Here is a 20,027-nt window from a genome sequence, read left to right as displayed (position 1 = left end):
CACAAAACTGACCAGAGTTTCTTCCCCCCCACCATTACTTGCAGACCTCCAATTACATGAACCACATTTACAGGACAATGCAATAATTTTTGTGAATGATGCTTCAATAAGCTCAATTTATTTTATTGGAATAAGTTACAGAACTGGTGTTTAAGCAAACTTTAGACTTTATAACTCAACTGGAGACAGATGAATGACACAACACTTTCACCACAGACCAGTTTGCACAGGAAATAAATCTTTCCTTGTCCAAATATTTACAAAATAGTTAAATTCGCAAGCTTACCAAACATCAAAAGGATAGAAAATGGCTTATGTTATACAACATTACATTTAAATACTTTTGAAATTTGATTAAATAATTTATTTTAAGTACAAAAAATAAAGTTCCTGGGCAACTTCACGGTCTTCGAAAGCTAGCTACGAAAAGGAGCAAAGTTCAAGAGTATGGCCAAGAAATAATTGAGTAATCCAATTTGTAAGTGTGTGTCTTTCTGAAAAAAGACCAAGTTTTACCAAATATAGCTACAGAGAATGTTTTTAAAAAATATATATCTAAAGTCAATGAAAAACTTGTAACTACTTTTTTGCTCAGGACCTTATAAAAAAAGCTTGGGAAATGCTTAATGGTGCATTGCAATTCAGATTCACAGACGATACAGGAGTCCAGAAAGGCCATCATTGTTTGTTAATGGAATAGAGGGGGTTGGAGTTGATTTTTGGAGAATAGTATGCATGTTCATGACAAGTATGAAAAGGTTGAAGCATTAACAATTACTGGCAACGTATTCAGAGGAAACAGGCAAGAAATAAACATCACGTTCCTGAAGCAGTATATACAGGGACAGGCAACTACACCAAATTTTAGTGTCACTTGCAAAATTCACCACATACTTACATATTCTGGATTTTGCTGAAACGTAAACAAGAATGTAGTTGAATTTTTTATTTCCACAGTTACCCATAGAAAGGAGCTCTCAAATTTGTAACAATGAAAATAAAATCATTGGTATAGGTAAGCTCAGAAGGAATGCAGTGATAAACACTAACTCACCTTTTGGGTTGTAACAGGTTTCAAAAACATGCAGCTGGTGAGGATTGTGAGTGAATGTGAAGACTTTAATCATGGAATCCAGAACTACTACTATTCTGTTAGAAAAGAAACGTAGAGATAACAATACAGGCAAATGTCCAACTGTACAGAAGAGCTTACTGAAAGACCAGGTCAAAAACCCAAATCAATTAAGTAACTTCCAAAAATAAAACACTGTAGTTATCTTAGGAACAACTTTCTTTTGTACGTGGACGACCTCTTCGGGCCCTTCCATGTTCCTAGATCAGAGGGAAACTACCTTCAAGCATCTCCACAATAGCAAATATCAGGTTGATGGACCTGTAGTTGTCTTGTTTGGATTTGCTGTCCTGTTTGAAAACTGGAATGGAGTTACCACGTCCATCCAAAATGACATTAGCCTATATTCTATTCAGTGAAGTTATAAGTTAGGGAGTCAGTGCACTTGCTCTATTGCTTAAAGACCACTGAATGAGTATCTTTTAGATTTAAATCCTTAGATATTTAGATCTTCTACTCTGTCCAAGATAACATTTCAATTTATTTGAGTAGTGTTGACTTTTCTCTGACATTCAGTTAGAACATGGCTGATGTTCTCAGTCCTTTCTAGCTCCACATTCCTCAATAGTCTAAGTTAATGAAAAAGTTGTATAATAGGAGTACTCATTAGTGGAATATTAGCCTCCTCCATAGAAGTGTGACTTCTGCAAATAGTAAATTAGTAGGGGGTCAATGGCCCTCTATTCATAGTTAAAAATCACAACACCAGGGTTAGTTCAATAGGTTTATTTGGAAGCATTAGCTTTCGGAACGCTACTCCTTTATCAGGGGTAAACCTTCATCAGGTTCCAAATAAACCTATTGAATTATAACCTAGCATTGTGAGATTTTTAACTTTGTACATCCCAGTTTGACAGCAGTATCTCCAAATCATGCCTATATTCGTAAGTGATCTTCTGACTCCTGAAGTATCCGAGAAGTTAGTACTATACAAAGGCTTATAGTGGCAACAAAACTGCCAGGAAATGCAATATGACATTAATAAACTTCCAGGATAGTGATGTAATTGGAAAAGGAATTTCAAGATGTAGAACAGAATTTTTGATAGGATAATAAAACTTTCCAAAGAGCAAGTGGCCTGTTTGAAGTCTAGAGGAGCAATGGGTACTGGGGAAACAGACACACAAATCAAAAATAGTTGCACTCAAGGTTAATAAGGCTATTGAAACTAAAACAATATACTGGGTTTATTTCCAAAGGGTTAAGATTGAAAAGTAAACAATTAACGATGAATTTGTAGAAAATTCTGGTTTGGCAACATATGGAAGTAATGCACAAGTTCTAGTCACCATCTTCGAAGGATAGCAAGACTCTTCAGATTAAAAAATAAAATGATAATACCAGAACTGATATAACATAAATATCAATCATGACTGAACAGGTTGGGGTTTGTAATTCTCGGACACAGAAGGCCAGAGGCAACCTGATTGGGGTCCAAAATTATGAAAGACCTCAGCAGGAAGATGTAGAGATGTTCCCACTTTTGGAAGATAAAATCTAGGAGCCATGATGGGTTTAAGGAATCCAAAAGAAACTTCTTCCCCTAGCTAGCAGAAATTGTTCATACAAGGAGCAATTGTCACAAATAGCTTCTAAGCATTTATACAGGAAGCCAGATATGCAGAAGGGAGAAATAAATAGGAGATACTGAAAGGTTTTAACAAAGAGGCAGGGCAGGCTTATATCAAGTCTAAACAAAACACTGATCAACTTGTCCAAATGCTCCATGTAAATCTATATAATGTCTGTATATAAAACAAAGGGTTTCAATGAAATGATTTCATCTGTTTAATAACCACCTATCAGTCAACGGGATGTAGAAAGAAGATGATCCTATCTTACCAATCTCATCGTTCTCTCAAGGAATTATAGCTCAGATATATTGTGCAAAACTCTATACCATGATATGGTCAAATTTCCAAAAAGCATTTCACCAATATTATAAGCACGTTAAATTAAGAGTTAAGAGTCATGATGGAAATGCATTAGCCACAAGGGAAAACTTCATGATCTAAGGATATGAACCAAGATGAACATGAATTGTCTTCCTCATCTTAGTTACTTTCTGATCTAGTTAAGAAAGATATACAGAATGGTGTGTGGAGTTAGAGCACTATGTTTAATATTTAACTAGTTAACCACCTTCAGATTTACAATACTTGTCAAAATGAAAACAAAACAAAACATTTCAGGAGAGCATTCCTATTTCCAAAAATTACCTGTCTCTCCGTAGTTTAACGGCTTTAACTTCTGTAGAAAATTCAATTTCAATAACAGTCTTCTTCTTTAAATCATCCCATATCATTACTGCAAAATACCACAGCATTTCATCATTTCCACAACATGAAATCAAATCAATCCCATAGGTTTAAATACATTATTCTTCCTTTCTTAGGATATGCAATTGCTGCTGACTACTCATAAACTTGGGATCAATCTTACTGCCTTACTGGTCACATTTCCCTAGTGCCTTCATCCTTCGGTTATTTACTCTATCTTAGATCACAACTTTTTACTTCTAAAAGTAAATATCTGCTTTAGTTTGTTCTTTCCCTACCTTTGTAGGTAAATGCAATTTCTTTCTGTTCTAAAGAAAAATCTGACCGAAAGTGTCTGTCTCTCTCTCTCTCTCATACCTTTGCCATGTCTGAGTATTTCCAGCATTTCCTGCTTAATAAGTTTAAATTTCAGACCGCCAGCATCAAACTTTTGTGTTTGTTTTTAAACAAAACCTTCTTAGTTTCCAGAGATTATTTCAACAATTTTGTTAATTGTTTCTTTGCTGCAATGCAGAGGTATCAAAGACCATTAGTTGTTTGCTGGATATTTTCATGCAGTCATTGTTTAAAAATATTTTAATTGAAAAGTAGTTTTAATAGAAAAACAGTTTTAAATATTACAAATACAAAACAATACAATTCAAAATATAAAGAAAGAATGCCAAAAGAAACTAAATAAATGATAACCAAAGTAATCATTAATAATAACAAAGCTCAGCAGAACAAAACACTAACTCTGGAATATCGAGAGCACTACTTTTCATACATTCAGATATTCGCAGATACCCCCTCCCTGGGTATTGGGCTTGTAAAGCACAATTGTTACGGCTATATAAAAGCCCTTAACAGTATGGTGGACAAATCATTGTCCAGGTAGTCAAAAGGGCTACCATGTCTAATAGAAATGGATGTGATGGATCATACTTGTAAGAAAATCTAACGGGATATGCTCTATAACAATCTTACACCAACTCGACAGACCCAGGGAACACCCAACCGAACAAGATATTCTTTCTTGTGCAGAAAGTGAGGATGTTGAAAAGTTTTCTTATGCCATGCGATCGTTTTAAATTTGTTCTTCCCTCAAACACCATTTTCCCGCCTCTTGTTTTTCTCTCATTAAAGGGAGACCAGCCTATTTGCTGTTGCAAACAGCCAATGCAGATTCAATAAGCAAAATTATCTCCTTTGATTCAGCTCAAATGAACAAACTAACAAACGTCAGTCCAGATGGGGAACTCAAAAATAAACAGGTCAATGACAAACTTACAAAAGGAAAGTTGTCAAAATCAAAATAAAATGTCATTTTGGGGTGATGCACCTAGCTCCTGTGGCATCTATTTATCACAGATGACCTGTTCAGTGCCAGTAGACTTTGCAAGTTGTCTCTTGGTGAACACCTGAGCACAGACAAAATCAAAAGAGACTTCCAAAGTTATGATTTATACTCCTTTCTCAATCATGTTCAATTTATTCACAACTCTTCAATCTGATTAGTAAAGAAAATATTTGATTGCTTTCCACTTCCACTCAGGACCCAGGCTCACAGACCCAGAGGTTAGTAGCTCACATTGACAATGTTTTGAGATGTAATTTGGAAAAGTAAAACAGGCAATTCACTCCTACACCAAGATATGTCAGTGTTAATAGGGGGATTCCTCCCCCAAGAGTTTCCAAAAGGCCAGGAAAAATTCACCAATCACAGGCTGTTTCTCACTGATATTTGCTACTAATACAGACATTGTGAGCCTATAGCAGCAAACCTTGCAGAAATGCTGAACTGTGGTGCAGCGAAAGGGGAGTTGCGGCAGTGAGGAAGATGTTAGGTAATAAGTAATGGGATAAGTAAATAAAGGATAGGAATCAGCACAAGTTTGGCGGGCCGAAAGGTCTGTTCCTGTGCTGCACGTTTTTTTGTTCTTTATTCTCGATGACTGCCATAAGTCAATTCCAGATTTTTATTAAATTCAAGCTTCACCAATTTCCACAGTGAGATTTGAAGCCATGTCCACAAAACATTAGTCTGGGCTTGGATTACTGTTCTAAGTGACATTGCCTCTATTCTAATTGTACTTGGGCTCCAAGTGTTACAAAAAGGTATTAAACAAATTGAGCAGTTTTCCACAGAACTTAGAAGGTTAACTAATTTGATCAAGGGTTTTGAGTTATTAAGGGAAACAGATAGGGTAGATAGAAAGAAAATATTTCCACTAGTTGGGTATCTTAGAATAGACTATCATGGTTTAAAAATTAGATCCAGATGTCGAAAGTAAACTTAGGAAACATTTGTATACAAAAGGAATGGGTGAGGTGTGGCACTCTTTTCAGCACATATCCACATGATGGGACAACTGTGAATTTTAATCTCATACTACTCAATTCATCAAGAGTTTTGGATATATTGGATTAGGTAACAATTCAGCCCTGATCCCAGTGAATGGCTCAAGGGGCAAAATGGCCTTCTTTTATTTTTTTTATTCACAGAATACAGCAAGATTTGGAAAGATTCACAACTGAAAAATCAGTGCAAGTCACCTTTGCAAAACAATATAAAAAATAATATCATTATTGCCTGCATTTTTAGGTGATCTTCTGTGGGCCAAAGACTTTCAAGTAGTGGGAGCAAATTGTCATTAATGATCAAGACAGGATCAATTACAGTTTTCAATGTGGATGAATAACTTCAAATGTCTAGCCTATGTGCATGCTAACCAGCTTTTTAAAAAGTTTTAAATCCCTGCATTTAAAGTAGCTGCTTCAATATCCATCTGTGAAAAAAAAGGTTAAAAAAATAAAATTTGTGATCCAAGTATTAAAATATGCATGCACAGCACTAGGTTAAATCCCTCATACCATTGCATTTTTAAAAAAAAGTGTTAAAGTATTACATGGAGGATTAAGGGGTGCACTTTCTGGTCTTAGCAATTTAATCTTTTGAGTTTTGAGAAGATTTGTAGACCAGGTGGAGGTTCTGAATGTAGGTTTGCTCACTGAACTGGAAGGTTTATTTTCAGACGTTTCGTCACCATACCAAGTCACATCTTCCGTGAGCCTCCGAATGAAGCACTGGTGGTGTGGCCCACTTTCTATTTATATTCCCAAACATATTTAGAAAGTGGGCCACACCCAGTGCTTCATTCGAAGGCTCACTGAAAATGTGAGCTGGTATGGTGACGAAACGTCTGAAAATAAAACTTCAGCGAGCAATCCTATATCCATTTAACTTTAGCATACAGCAACATGAATCAGTGAAAAGACATTTGATACATGGGGTTAAAACAGAAATCTAGATAATGCTGCAACATTGGGAACATAAAGAACAATTTTTTTTTAAAACTTTCACATATGTGGCTGACACTGACAAGATTGCCTTTATTACCCATTTCTGGACGCTCTGGTATGAAGTGGTCTTCTTGAGATACTGATTCAGCGATACTTCAGGAACTATCAGCTATTATAGAATTACAATACTTGAAGAATAGTACTGAAACAGTTGGAGTTAAACGTAAATCTAGCATATGATACAGTAATTTTCTCTGGTCCCAGGATATCAGTTTGCCATTTGCTATGGTTAGATCATAACTGAATCACCAGTCCAAACAGCATAACCACTACACTGCTGTAACCAACTTAAGTTGCATTTTCAATGAAGTCACAAACTAGTTTCAATATGGCACAAGCATTAAATGGTCTAATCACAAGGAGGTTAAGTCTGAATAATACCATATTTTCTACTGACCAAGCTATACCTTTATTAGGAGGATACTTGGGCTTTTTACCACCTCCAACCAAAGCTAAGTAATTACATCGAAAAAGCATTTCAACATGACCAACTCCTCCTTCCATGAATTCTGCAAAAGAAAAGAAAAATCGTTCAAATGTAGAATGGTGGACAGTCAGATTTACCAAAACAGTGGCCTAAAATAAATCAAGAAGTAGTGGGTAACATTCATACCTCTAAGACAGCAGTCCTAGGTTTGAGCCCCATCCCAGCACATTTTTTTGCACTACAATATTAGCTAGACCAGGAGAGATTCCTAGTCAACTGTGATATAACTAACCTTGGAGCCTCTGCCATCATTGAATTGAACTGATCACGTGTACCGAAGCACAATGAAAAGCTTTGACTTGCCAACAATACAGGCAGTTTACAGAGTTAAGTAGCATAGATAAGTGGGCGGCACGGTGGCACAGTGGTTAGCACTGCTGCCTCACAGCGCCAGAGACCCGGATTCAATTCCCGACTCAGGCGACTGACTGCACATTCTCCCCGTGTCTGTGTGGGTTTCCTCCCACAGTCCAAAGATGGGCAGGTCAGGTGAATTGGCCATGGTAAATTGCCCGTAGTGTTAGGTAAAGGGGTAAATGTAGGGAAATGGGTGGGTTGCCCCTCGGCGGGTTGGTGTGGACTTGTTGCCCCGAAGGGCCTGTTTCCACACTAAGTAATCTAATCTAAATAATAGATTTTAAAAAACCAGGTACAGGCGAATGTTAAGAGTTTGAGAGTCCATCCCATATTCTAACAACACTAGGATAGAAACTATTGTTTTAAAACCGGCTGGTGCATGTCTTCAGGCTTCTGTACCTTCTCCCCAATGGTAGAGATTGTAGAAAAGCATTGCCAGGGTGGGATAGATAAAGATCTGTTGCGAATGCTGGCTGCCTTTCCTGGACAGTAGGCCTGTTAGATGGATTCTATAGATGGGAGGTTGGCCTTTGGGGTTGCATGGGCCGAGTTCACCACTCTCTATAACCATCTCAGATCTTGAATGGTATAGTTGCCATACCAGGTAGTGATACATCCAGACAGAATGCCTCAATTGCGCACCTATAAAAGTTAGCAAGGGTACTCGCTGTCATGCCAAAAGTCCCCAGCTGCCTGAAGGGGAGACATAGTTGGGCCTTCATAACCAACGCGTCCACTGGAAGAGTCCTAGAAAGCTCCCGGGAGCTTGACACTCTCCACTCGTTCCACCTCTGTGCTGTTAGTGTGTAAAGGGGCATGAATAACATCCTGCTGAAAGTCAATAATGCGTTCTTTGGTCTTGCTGGCATTGTTCTCAGTGCACCATGTTTCTGGGTCTCCCACCTCCCGTCTGTAGTCTGTTTCGTCACCATTTGAAATTTGACAGAGTATGGTGGTGTCATCAGCAAAGTTGTAAATGGCATTCGTCTGGTATTTGGCAACACAGTCATGTGTATAGACAGAGTACAGTAGGGGGCTCAGTATGCATCCCTGCACAGGCTCCAGTGTTGAGTGTTAGTGAGGATGAAAGATTGATCAGATCTTCACTAATTGTGGTCTGTGGGTCAGGAAACTGAGGATCCAGTTGCAGAGAGTGGAACGGAGTCAGAGATCACTAAATTTAGTAAATCAGTCTCGAGAGGATAATAGCGTTGAAGGCTGAACTGTCGTCAGAGTAGGATTCTTATGTAGCTGTTCTTGGTGTCAAGATGTTCTATGCAGGAGTGAAGGGCAAGTGACATGCAATCTGACGTGGGTCTGTTGGTCAGATAGGCAAATTGGAGTCAGATGTACAGCATGGAAACAGACCCTTCAGTCCATCCTGTCCACGCTGACCAGATATCCTAACCCAATCTTGCCAGAACCTGGCCCATATCCCTCCAAACCCTTCCTATTCATATCCATCCAAATGCCTCTTAAACGTTGCAATTGTACCAGCCTCCACCACTTCTGGCAGCTCATTCCATACAGGTACCACCCTCTGCGTGAAAAAGTTGCCCCTTAGGTCTCTCGATCAAGAGTAGTGGGGAGGCTGGAGTTGATTAATGCCATGACCAGTCTTTCAAAACACTATGATCACCGAAGTTAGGGCCACTGGGTGGTAGTCATTGAGACATGCTGCAGAAGCCTTCTTAGACACAGGGATGATGTTGGCCCTCTTGAAACAGTCAGGGAGAGTGGCCTGCTGCAGGGAGAGCTTGAAGATGTCCGAGAAGACCTCTGCCAGTTCATCTGCGCATACTCAAGTGTATGGTCTGGTAATCTGTCTGGTTTCATTGTGTGAATCCAAGGAAAGCAAAGGAAAACTGATTGAACCTCTGATACAGCGACTGTTGGGATAGGTTAGTCTGGACTTGTCGGAATCGGTGTTACCTCTCCGCCAAAATTCTGCTCAAAGTGAGCGTAGAAGGCGTTGAGACAATCTGGGAGGGATAGGTCATCGTCTGCTAGCTTGCACTCTCTTTTTAGAACCTGTGACATCAGTCAGACTTATCATATGGTCACCGGGTGTCTGTCTGGGTCTCTAGTTTGGATCAATATTGGTCTTTGGTTGTCTTAATGGCTCTGTGAAGATCATACTTGGATTCCTTATATTTGAGTGGGTTTCCTGATCTGAAGGCCTCACGCCTGGTTTTTAGCAGGTTCTGTATGTCCTGATTTATCCAGGGTTTCCTGTATTGGGGAACACCCAAATCGACTTCCTCAGTATACAGTCCTCCACACACTTGCTGGTACAGCCTGTGACAGTAATGGTGTTTTTGTCCATGCTCCCTGTGGACTGTTTGAACATAGCCCAATCTGCAAATTCCAGACAGCACCAGAGTTGATCCTCTGTCTCCTCCAACCAGCACTGGACTTGCAACCGCGAGAGGGTCTCCCACTTGAGCACGAGCTTGTAAGCTGGGAGAAGAAACACAGCATTGGGGTCGGAGTTCCTGAAATGAGGGTGGGGGTTGGAGCAGTAGGCATCCATCACAGGTCAAAATGTTCAGGCCCCTGGTGGGGCAGGTAATATTCTGGTGGTACTTGGGCAACACCTTCCTTAGATTAGCTTGATTGAAGTTGCCAGTTACAATAAACAGAGCCTCGGGGTGTTCCGTCTCCAGGGTATTAGTGGTGGAGAACGGCACATCCAGAGCTTCCACCCTTGCTTGTAGCAGTATGTACACAGGAATTCCTGTGATAAATAGAAGGGGCAGCTTTTGATGGTGAGGAATGGTTGCTCAGGGTTGCAATGCTAGTGCACCACAAGTTGTTGATTAAAAAGCAAACCTCTCCAACCCTTTGCCTTACCCAAAGATGCTGTACGGTCCATATGATGGATAGAAAAACCAACAGCCTGGATGGATTAAGCCAGGTTTCTGTGAAGCAGAGTGTGCAGCAGTCCTGCAGTTCACACTGGAAGCTGAGCAGTGATCAGAGTTGGTCCATCTTGTTCTCCAGAGATTGGACATTTGGTAAGAGTAAGCTCGGAAGGGGGTCCTGAAACCACGTAGTCTCAGTCTTACTAGCAGGCCAGCACACTTACCCAGCTTCCTCCCAGGTTTCTTACATTTGAGTGGTCCAGAGCTCTGGTGGAGTGGATTGTGACTGTTTTCAGTTAAGTGATCCTTCCTCGATCCTGTGGAGCAGGTAGGTTGCAGTTTAGTGTATTTTTTGCAGAGGGTCTGCTTAGGACCCAGTGAAGCAGGTAATTTATTGTGAGATTTTACCAGAGGGAATTCTCTTAGGACCCAGTGGAGAAGTTCCTGGTTTCAGTTGCTGTACCAGGTGCAGCCAGGTTGTTTGCAGAAGTATTTGGGCTGCTCTCCAGGTACATTTTGATAGATTTCACGTCAGGCAGCGTCTTGTGAGGCTGGGAGTGTTTTGTGTCGGGCCTCCTTCCTGGGGCAGGTCTCTGGGTCCCTCCACTTTCCGGCAGGCCCCAAGCATGGGGCTCGTGTAGGCTGGGTCCAGCTGGCCATTATCCATATTTCCACAGAAAAACATCCATGTAAAAACAACTGCATTTTGCCTCAGCAACTCTAAGTTAACTGTAACACACCATTGCCATTGTATACCTGAAGGCAGTCAAAATGTACTTGCACAAAAGTTCTAATGAATGACCAAATACTAATGATTCAAAACAAGGTGGCAAATACCATTTTTTTTTAAAAATCAGCATATTGCTTAAAAACTACGTTGATTAGTTAGACAGGTCAATGCTTGCAGTTGAGAGAGGACTATTTCCTTCAAAAAAAAAAGGCACCCACCAATTGAGCACTACATCATTACTCTGTTACAAGTCACCAGCAAGAAAATCATACCATGGCCTATACAGGTCAAGAACTTAGCTTTGTTGAGTGCAGGGAGGCACAATGGTTAGCACTGCTGCCTCACAACGCCAGAGACCTGGGTTCAATTCTCGCCTCAGACGATTGTGCAAACTCCATACAGACTTTCTCCCAGTGTCTGCATGGGTTGCCTCCGGGTGCTCTGGTTTCCTCCCACAGTCCAAAGATGTGCAGGTTAGGTGAACTGGCAGTGCTAAATTGCCTATAGTGTTAGGTGAAGGGGTAAATGTAGGGGAATGGGTCTGGGTGGATTGCTCTTCGGAGGGTCGGTGTGGACTTGTTGGGCCGAAGGGCCTGTTTCCACACTAAGTAATCTCATTTAAAATGTTTTTAAAAAAAAATTTGATCATACAGGTGCAGTATTCTTGACTCTTATCTCCAGCATCTGCAGTCCTCAGTTTCTCCAAGGTGCAGACAAATTTGCTGTTTTCAAGATAAGTTATTCAAGATGGCGGAGACACAAGCTCTCGTCTTTGAATTCTGTTTACAAACAATGCACTTCTGGTTAAAAGGGTTCACACCCTTTATTAAAAATCAGGATACACTCATATTTAAAATAATTTAGACCCTGGAGAGATCAAAAAATGGTGGACAAGGTAGTGGCTGAGAGCTGCTCTTGGTTTTGAAGGGTTTTTTTTCCCCCAGCGCTCAGCTGGATATACTCATTTCCTTGAGGCAGTAATTGCAGTTTCTTTCACAATAAAAGTTCTGCATTTCTTTTTTGAAAAAAAAGTTCCAAAAACAGAAAGTTACTTTTAAAAAGGAAGGAGAGAGAGAAAAATTTGGGAGAGTGACCACATGGCAAGGTAGGAAACTAAGAAATTGCACAGGCCACTGGATGTCAGGTTTCACTGAAAGTAGTAGTGCAGTTTCATAGCTGATGTAGGAAGTCTAACATCCAGCTTCTGTGCAGTTGCAGAGATATCAGAGATTTAGGGGAAAAAAGAAAATCACTGCCTGAAACTACAGGAGGAGAGGACGACTTTTGGGTTTTGAGATTGATCAGTGAAATTTAAGATTTATAAACTTTCTAAATTTTTTTTGCAAATTTATAACAGTGAGAATGGGGACGGCATTTTTTTCCTTATGTTTATGAGGTGATCTGTCTCCTGATTGACTTTCAACATTAAGGATTGGTATTAAGTTATCCCAAAGGAGTAGGGACTGTGCCAACGCTTCCCCTTGTGAGCGAAGTGTATTGTGTTTGTTTTTAAGATTATTTCTGGGTCTGTAGATTGTTAAAAGAGGTGGAAATTGCTTGCAGCAGGGTGATGTGCTCTTCTTGTCAGATGTGGGAGATCAGAGAATTAGAAAAGTTCCTGGAGACACTGTCTGCAGGAAGTACGTTTGGTTGCAAATCCTATTGGGCCACATGAATCAGTTAGATTAGCAGTTAGACACAATAAGGAGTTTACAAAAGCAAGACAGGGTGATGGATGGTAGTTTCAGAAAGGTAGAAAAACCATGGGTACAGTCAGATGGATGGATGTCTGCTAGGAATGGTTGCATAGGTGGCCAGGTAATGCTGGAGTCTTTTGTGGCTAACTCCATCTCAAACAGGTATGGTGTTTTGGGTACTTCTGGGGTGGGGGTGCTGCAGGTGGTGGTCTCTCAGGGGAGTATGTCACTAATAGTCAGATTTCTGATAGTGACTGGTCTATAGTCAGGAGGAATATTCTCATTCCAAGCGACCAATTGTAATAGGGGACTCTAGTCTGGGGCACAGACATTCCTGTGGCTGTCAGCGATACATCAGGATGGTTTGTTGCTTTCCTGGTGCCAGGGTCAAGGATATCTCAGAAAGGGTATAAAATATTCAGAAAAGGGAGAGTGTGACAAGCAAGAAGTCATTGTGCAAGTTGGTACCAATAACCTAGGAAGGGAAAGGGATGAAGTTCTGCAAGGAGAATATAGGAAACTAGGTAGGAGTTCGAAATAAGTGAGTCCTCAAGGTTAGTAATATCTGGACTACTGCCAGTGCCACATGCTTGACAGAGTAGGAATAAGAGGATGGAGTGGACAAATGTGTGTTTGAGGTGCATGGGGCAGAGATTTGCATTTTTGCAACATTGGGATCTCTTCATGGGTTGAAATGACCTGTAATAAGAGGGATGGGTTCCACCCCAATAATCTTGGGAGAAGATTTGCTACTGCTGCTTGAGAAGCTTTAAACTAGTAAGGGGAGGGTAATGGGAGAACAAGGTAAGACTGATAAATTAAACTGTAGTTACTTCAATGCAAGAGACCTGACCTGAGATGTAAGGGAGATGAACTTGGGGAACGTTGGGAACATGGGACTGGGAGATCATAGCTACTACAGAAACATGGCTCAGGGATGGCCAGGACTGGCAACCTCTTGATGTCACGAGGAATTAAGGGTTACGGGGAGAATGCTGGTAAGTGGAGTTGAAATGCCCATCAGCCATGACTGGATGGCGGAGTGGACTCGATGGGCCGAATGGCCTTACTTCCACTCCTGTGTCTTATGGTCTTAATATTCCAGGGTATAGATGTTAGAATCAACTAGGAGAAAGTGAGGACTGCAGGAGATCAGAGCTGAAAAATGTGTTGCTGGAAAAGCGCAGCAGGTCAAGCAGCATCCAAGAAGCAGGAGAATCGATGTTTTGTGTATGCATCCTGAAGCAGAGCTTATGCCCAAAACGTTGATTCTCCTGCTCCTTGGATGCTGCCTGACCTGCTGCGCTTTTCCAGCAACAGATTTTTCAGTACAGATGTCAGAAGGAGGAAAGGGAGTGTGGCATTTTTGGTTAGGGATAACATTACAGCTGTAATTAGGGAGGATATTCCTGGGAGATTACAAGGTTATACGGCTGGAACTAAAAAATAAGAAAGGGCTGATTACTTTTTTTGGGATTGTATTGTAGGCCCTTAGTAGTCAAGAAATTGAGAAGCAAATATGTAAAGATTTCACACATCTCTAAGAATAATGGGGTTATAATGGTAGGAGATGTAAACTTTCCAGGCATAGACTAGGATTGTCATAATGACAAGGGCTTAGATAGGGAGGAATGTGTTACGTGTACAACAGAACGCTCTTATTCAATGTGTGGATGTACAGAGAAGGAGCAATACTTTACTTTCTGGTGGGAATTAAGGCAGGGCAAGTGAGTAAGGAGATTAGTGGAGGATCATTTTGGGGCAAATGATCAAAGTTCTATTGATTTTAAATTAACAATGGAAAAAGGTTCAACTGATCAAAAGGTTATTGTTCTAAATTGGAAGGTGGCTAATTTTGATCTAATTAGGCAGGAACTTTCAAAAGTTGATTGGGAGAGGCTCTTGAGGTAAAAGGACGATTGGGAAGTAGAAGTTTTTAAAAAGTTCAGAGACAATACGTTCCTGGTAGTGTGAAGGACAAGGCTAGTAGGTATAGGGAATACTGGTTGACTAGAGAAATTGAGGCTCTAGTCAAGAAAAAAGGAGACATATCAGGTATTGACAGCTGGCACCAAATGAATCCCTGGGAGGAGTAGAAGGACAGTTGGAGTATACTTAATAAGGAAATCAGGAGGGCAAAAAGGGGACATCAGCTAGCTTTAGCAAATAGAGAGTTAAAGTGGAATCCAAAGCGATTCTATAAGTACAGTAAAGGGCAAAAGCATAACTATGGACAGAATAGGGCTCCTTAAAAGATAAACATGGAACCACAGAAGATGGAGGAGTTACTAAAAATGAACATTTCACATCAGTATTTACTGCAGAGAAAGACATGGAAGCTAGGGAACTTGGGGAAATAATTACAGATGTCTTGAAAATAAAAAGAGCTCATTGTGCTGGAGGTCTTCAAAAGCGCAAAACCAAAAAGTAGATAAATCCCTAGGTCCTAATCAGGTGTTTCCCAGAATTTTGTGGGAAGTGAGAGAAGAGATTGCTGGGCTCCTTGCTGAGATGCGTATGTGTCTCAACAGCCACAGGAGAGGTGCCAGAACACTGGAGATTGGATAATATGGTGCCACTATCTTAAAAAAGGCTGCAAAGAAAAGCCAGTGAACTATAGACCAGTAAGCCTAACATCAGTGGTGGGTAAGTTGTTGGTGGGGATTCTGAGGGACAGGACTTACAAGCATTTGGAAAGACAAGGACTGACTACCAATAGTCAACATGGTTTTGGGCATGGGAAATCATCTCACTAGCTTGATTGAGTTTTTTGAAATAGTGACAAAAAAGATTGATGAAGGCACAGCAGTAGTCATTGTCTATATGGACTTTAGCGAAGCGTTCGACAAGGTTCCACATAGTAGACTGGGTTAGTAAGATTAGACTGGGAGAGCTAGCCAACTGAATATAAAATTGGCTTGAAGATAGGAGACAGAGGGTGGTGGTAGAGGGTTGCTTTTCAGACTGGAGATCTGTGAAACCTGCAGTGTGCCACAAGGATCAGTCCTTTATATGAATGATTTGGATAGGACAATGGAGGTATGGTTAGTAAGTTTGCAGAGGACATCAAAATAAGTAGTGTAGTGGACAGTGAAGCTTATCTCCAAGTACAACTGGAACACAATTAGATAGCAAATGGCTTGAGGAGTGGCAGATACAGTTTAACTCAGGTAAATGCAAGGTGTTGCATTTTGTCAAGGCAAACCAGGGCAGGACTTATGCAGTGAATAGTAGGGCCCTGGAGTGTGTTGCCGAGCAAAGACACCTCAGGGTTCAGGCGCATAGTTCCTTGAAAGTTGAATCGCAGGTAGACAGAGTGATGAAGGCGACATTTGGTAAGCTTTCCTTCATTTGTCAGAACACTGAGTATAGGAGTTTGGATGTCATGTTGCACTTGCACAGGACTTTGATGAGGCCACATTTAGAATACAATGTACAATTCTGGTTGTCCTTCTATAGGGAAGATGTTGATAAATTTGAAAGCATTCAGAAAAGATAAACAAGAATATTTCCGGGACTAGAGGGTTTGATTTATAGGGAGAGGCTGAGGCTTTCTTCCTCTGGAGTATCAGAGGCTATGGGGTGACTTTATTGAGGTTTATAAAATCACGAGGGGCATGAAAGAGGTGACTAGCCAAGCTTTTTTTGCCTAGAATGGGGGCGGGGTACAAAGCTAGAAGGAACAGATTTGAGGAGGACGAGGGGCCACTTTTTCACACAGAGGATGGTACGTATATTGAACAAGCTGCCGACATGCAGAATTACAACATTTAAAAAGGCAGCTGAATGGGCATATGAATAGGAAGGGCTGAGGGGCATATGGGCCAAAATGCGAGCAAATGGGACTGAGGATGTCTGGTTAGGTTAGATGGGTTGGACCAAAGAGGTCTGTTTCTGTGCTGTATGTTCAAAAATAAAGGTAATAATCTCAAACTCAACAGTTGGAAAATTTGGAAAAAGCAATAGTAATCACAAATCTGCATTACCTGACTGATGATACGCCTCACCTTGTTTTTCCTTCTCCTTTAATGGATCAGTGTTATAGACACGGAATCCATTTTCCATTCCACATGCAAAACAACCTGCAATCAAAAAACAAAAAGCACCGAGAACATTCATGAAATCCCTGATACTGAAAAGGACATTTTTTTAAGAATTGATTTTAATTAAAACCATAGTATTAAAGTAGATTTTTCGCCTCAAAAATTGAAGTAAAATGGTCAAGGATTTCTTAGAACATAAAAATGACTTTAAGGAAATCTAGTCAATTTTACAATGCTCATAAAACACTAACAGAAACTTTAACTACGTGACAGCTGACAGAAAGGATCGAACAAGTTAAAGAAGATTTAAAGATTGCACAAGTGAAATAAATTTAGTCTTTGAATAGTTGTTACAGAACATTTCAAAAAAGCTGTGAGTGTAGGAATATTCAAGACCACAGGTGTTTTCTTTTACCCCCAAGTAGTATGATTTCAGTGTCTTTTCAGAACTTGGAATTAGATGAACAGCACAGAAGGTTACCTCAGAATAAAACGGGATCTTGATCAGATGGGCCAATGGGCTGAGGGGTGGCCGATGCAATTTATTTTAGATAAATGCGAGCTGCTACATTTTGAAAAAGCAAGTCAGAGCAGGACTTATACTCTTTAATGGTAAGGTCCCGGGGAATGCTGATGAACAAAAAAAGCCTTGGAATGCAGATTCATAGTTCCTTGAAAGTGGAGTCACAGGTAGACAGGATAGTGAAGGCGGCGTTTGGTATGCTTTCCTTTATTGGTCAGAGTATAGGAGTGGGGAGGTGATGTTGCGGCTGTACAGAACATTGGTTAGGCCACTGTTGGAATGCAATTACGGGCTCCTACCTATCGGAAGAATGTTGTTAAACTTGAAAGAAAGAGTTCAGAAAAGATTTACAAGGATGTTGCCAGGGTTGGAGAGCTGGCTCAATAGGGAGACACTGAATAGGCTGGGGCTGTTTTCCCTGGAGCATCCGGGACTGAGGGGGCGACCTCAGGAGGTTTATAAAATCATGAGGAGCATGGACAGGATAAATAGACAAAGGTCTTTTCCTTGGGGTGGGAAAGTCCAGAATTGAAAGTCATAGGTTTATGGTGACAGGGGAAAAAAAGATATAAAAAGGGACCTAAGGTGCAATGTTTTCACACACACAGGATGGCGAGTGTATGGAATGAGCTGCTAAAGAAAGTGGTGGAGGTTAGTACAATTACAGCATTTAAATGGCACCTATAAAAGATGGGTATATGAACAGGAAGGGTTTAAAAGGATATGGGCCATGTGCTGGCAAATGGGACTAGATTAGGTTAGGGTATCTGATCTGCATGGACAAGTTGGACCTAAGGATCTGTACATGCATGCTGTACATCTTTAAGACTCTAGATGAGTATTCATTTCGGAATTGGTGTCAACAAATCTCAGCCATATTATGCTACTCATGAGGTTGCAAAGATAACTTTTGAAATTGATAGAGGTTAACTTTTCCTCTTGCTTTAATTTGATTTAAACTTCATCTCGCAAACTAATTACTATTTTGAGCACTACTTCCATGCCAAATCTAATCAATAGAACAAATAATTCCTGGGAGATTCACACACCAGTGTGACGATGCTGTCACTTTGAAAAGTATATATTTTGTCCTTGTTTATACGGTTATACAAAAGGACATTCTTAACAGAATTCATACAATGGATACTTTTGCCCTTGTTAGCTGACCTTGCATACTGAATGCTGCCAATATTGTTAAATGGCTTTGCATAATGACTGCTTTTCCATCTTTTTAATCCATTACCCTTGCCTCCAGCACCCCATTGTTATCTGTAAATTCTTATCGGATTCAAGTCATACTCGGCTGAATGTCTGGTTTCACAAAACTTGGAACTTAACCTTTTCCCTGCCTGCTTATATCTTATACACATTCTCACATCAATAGAGAAAGGACTTGAACTCATACATGGGATTTTTTTCCTTCGAGTCCATCAATGAACCAACGGCTGCCTCCAGCATTAACTGGGATAATTGATGCAATATGTCCTAGAAATAGAATTTATGTTTCTATTTCTTAAAATAGAAAAGATTAGAGACACCATAAAAGACATGTTTAAGATGATCAAAGAAGTTGATTAGCCAGATTGAAAGAAACTCTCCCCTTTGGGAAACGTCCAGAAGAGTCTCAAAACTGATCTCACTACGGACACAGAATCGGACATCCTCCAGCACAGTATCTTGAGGGCTTTCATTTTTTCCCCTATCAAAAGATTCAACCGGTTGTCTTCACCACCACTTGGTTGAATTTGTTCTTGCATTAATTAACACTGCCTTCAATTCCACTCATTGTCTTCAAATAAAAAAACCATATTGCCATGTAAGCCCTTAAGGGTCACAAACAGTACATGTCTTTTTCTGAGACATGTGGAAAATTCTGTGAGATTGGTCCATTCAGGTTCCATTATGCACCTCTTTCTTACACACTCAGGCCTGAGTCAGTGCTTCTTCCACATGAAATAGTTACTTACCAACACATCTTTCAATTTAGTTCAATCTATTCATTGCTCAGTGTGCTGGTTTCCACACTGAAGAAACCAAACAGACTGATGGGACAGCTTTGTGGGGCATCTCCATTTAGTTTGTAAAGATAACAGAGCAACTGTTATTATGTTAATCCTCATCTCTTCTCTCGAGCTGATTTCTGTCCTTTGCTTCTTATGCTGCTTCAAAAGATGATTAACACAGACTAGAGGAGTAGCACCTCAACTCTCCATTGGATATCTTACAGCCTCCTGGACAACAACAAATTCAAGAATTTCATTTTATCATCAATTCCATTTTTCTGGACACTATGCCTCCCAGACCTACTGACTTATGCCATCACTGCACCCTCTTGTCCTGTGCAATCATCCTTTTTTTTTCACACCTTATGCAGAACTTATTTTCTGCCTTTTAATGGCTTCATGCTGTTATGTAAACTGTTTAAGCTCTAACCTTTTGTTAGAACTGAAAAGTTATGCTGAGCTCAAACATTAACATAGTTTCTCTCTCCACACACCCTGTCTGACCAGAGTATTTCTGATTGCCAGAATCTACATTATTATGATAGTCAACAGTATTGAAGGTTATGGTGG

The 20,027-nt window shown here is 40.3% G+C and overlaps 1 protein-coding gene across 2 annotated transcripts in view; it reads right to left on the bottom strand.

Moving 5' to 3' along the window:
- wdr45b (WD repeat domain 45B) overlaps window positions 1-20,027 on the bottom strand; it is a 53,867-nt gene that overhangs the window by 16,389 nt on the left and 17,451 nt on the right. The window contains exons 2-5 of one of the 2 annotated variants that reach the window (XM_060844597.1): window positions 16,875-16,970; window positions 7,161-7,262; window positions 3,352-3,439; window positions 1,055-1,149 (exon numbers count right to left, since the gene is read on the bottom strand). In XM_060844597.1, coding sequence (XP_060700580.1) covers window positions 1,055-1,149; window positions 3,352-3,439; window positions 7,161-7,262; window positions 16,875-16,970 — 381 coding nt within the window. The remainder of the gene's footprint in view (window positions 1-1,054; window positions 1,150-3,351; window positions 3,440-7,160; window positions 7,263-16,874; window positions 16,971-20,027) is intronic. The other variant, XM_060844598.1, reaches the window with a different exon arrangement.

This window comes from Hemiscyllium ocellatum, chromosome 25 (assembly GCF_020745735.1).
Source record: "Hemiscyllium ocellatum isolate sHemOce1 chromosome 25, sHemOce1.pat.X.cur, whole genome shotgun sequence".
Lineage (NCBI taxonomy): Eukaryota > Metazoa > Chordata > Chondrichthyes > Orectolobiformes > Hemiscylliidae > Hemiscyllium > Hemiscyllium ocellatum.
Note: the sequence above shows the minus strand (reverse complement) of the source record. Positions and strands in the feature narration are given on the sequence as shown.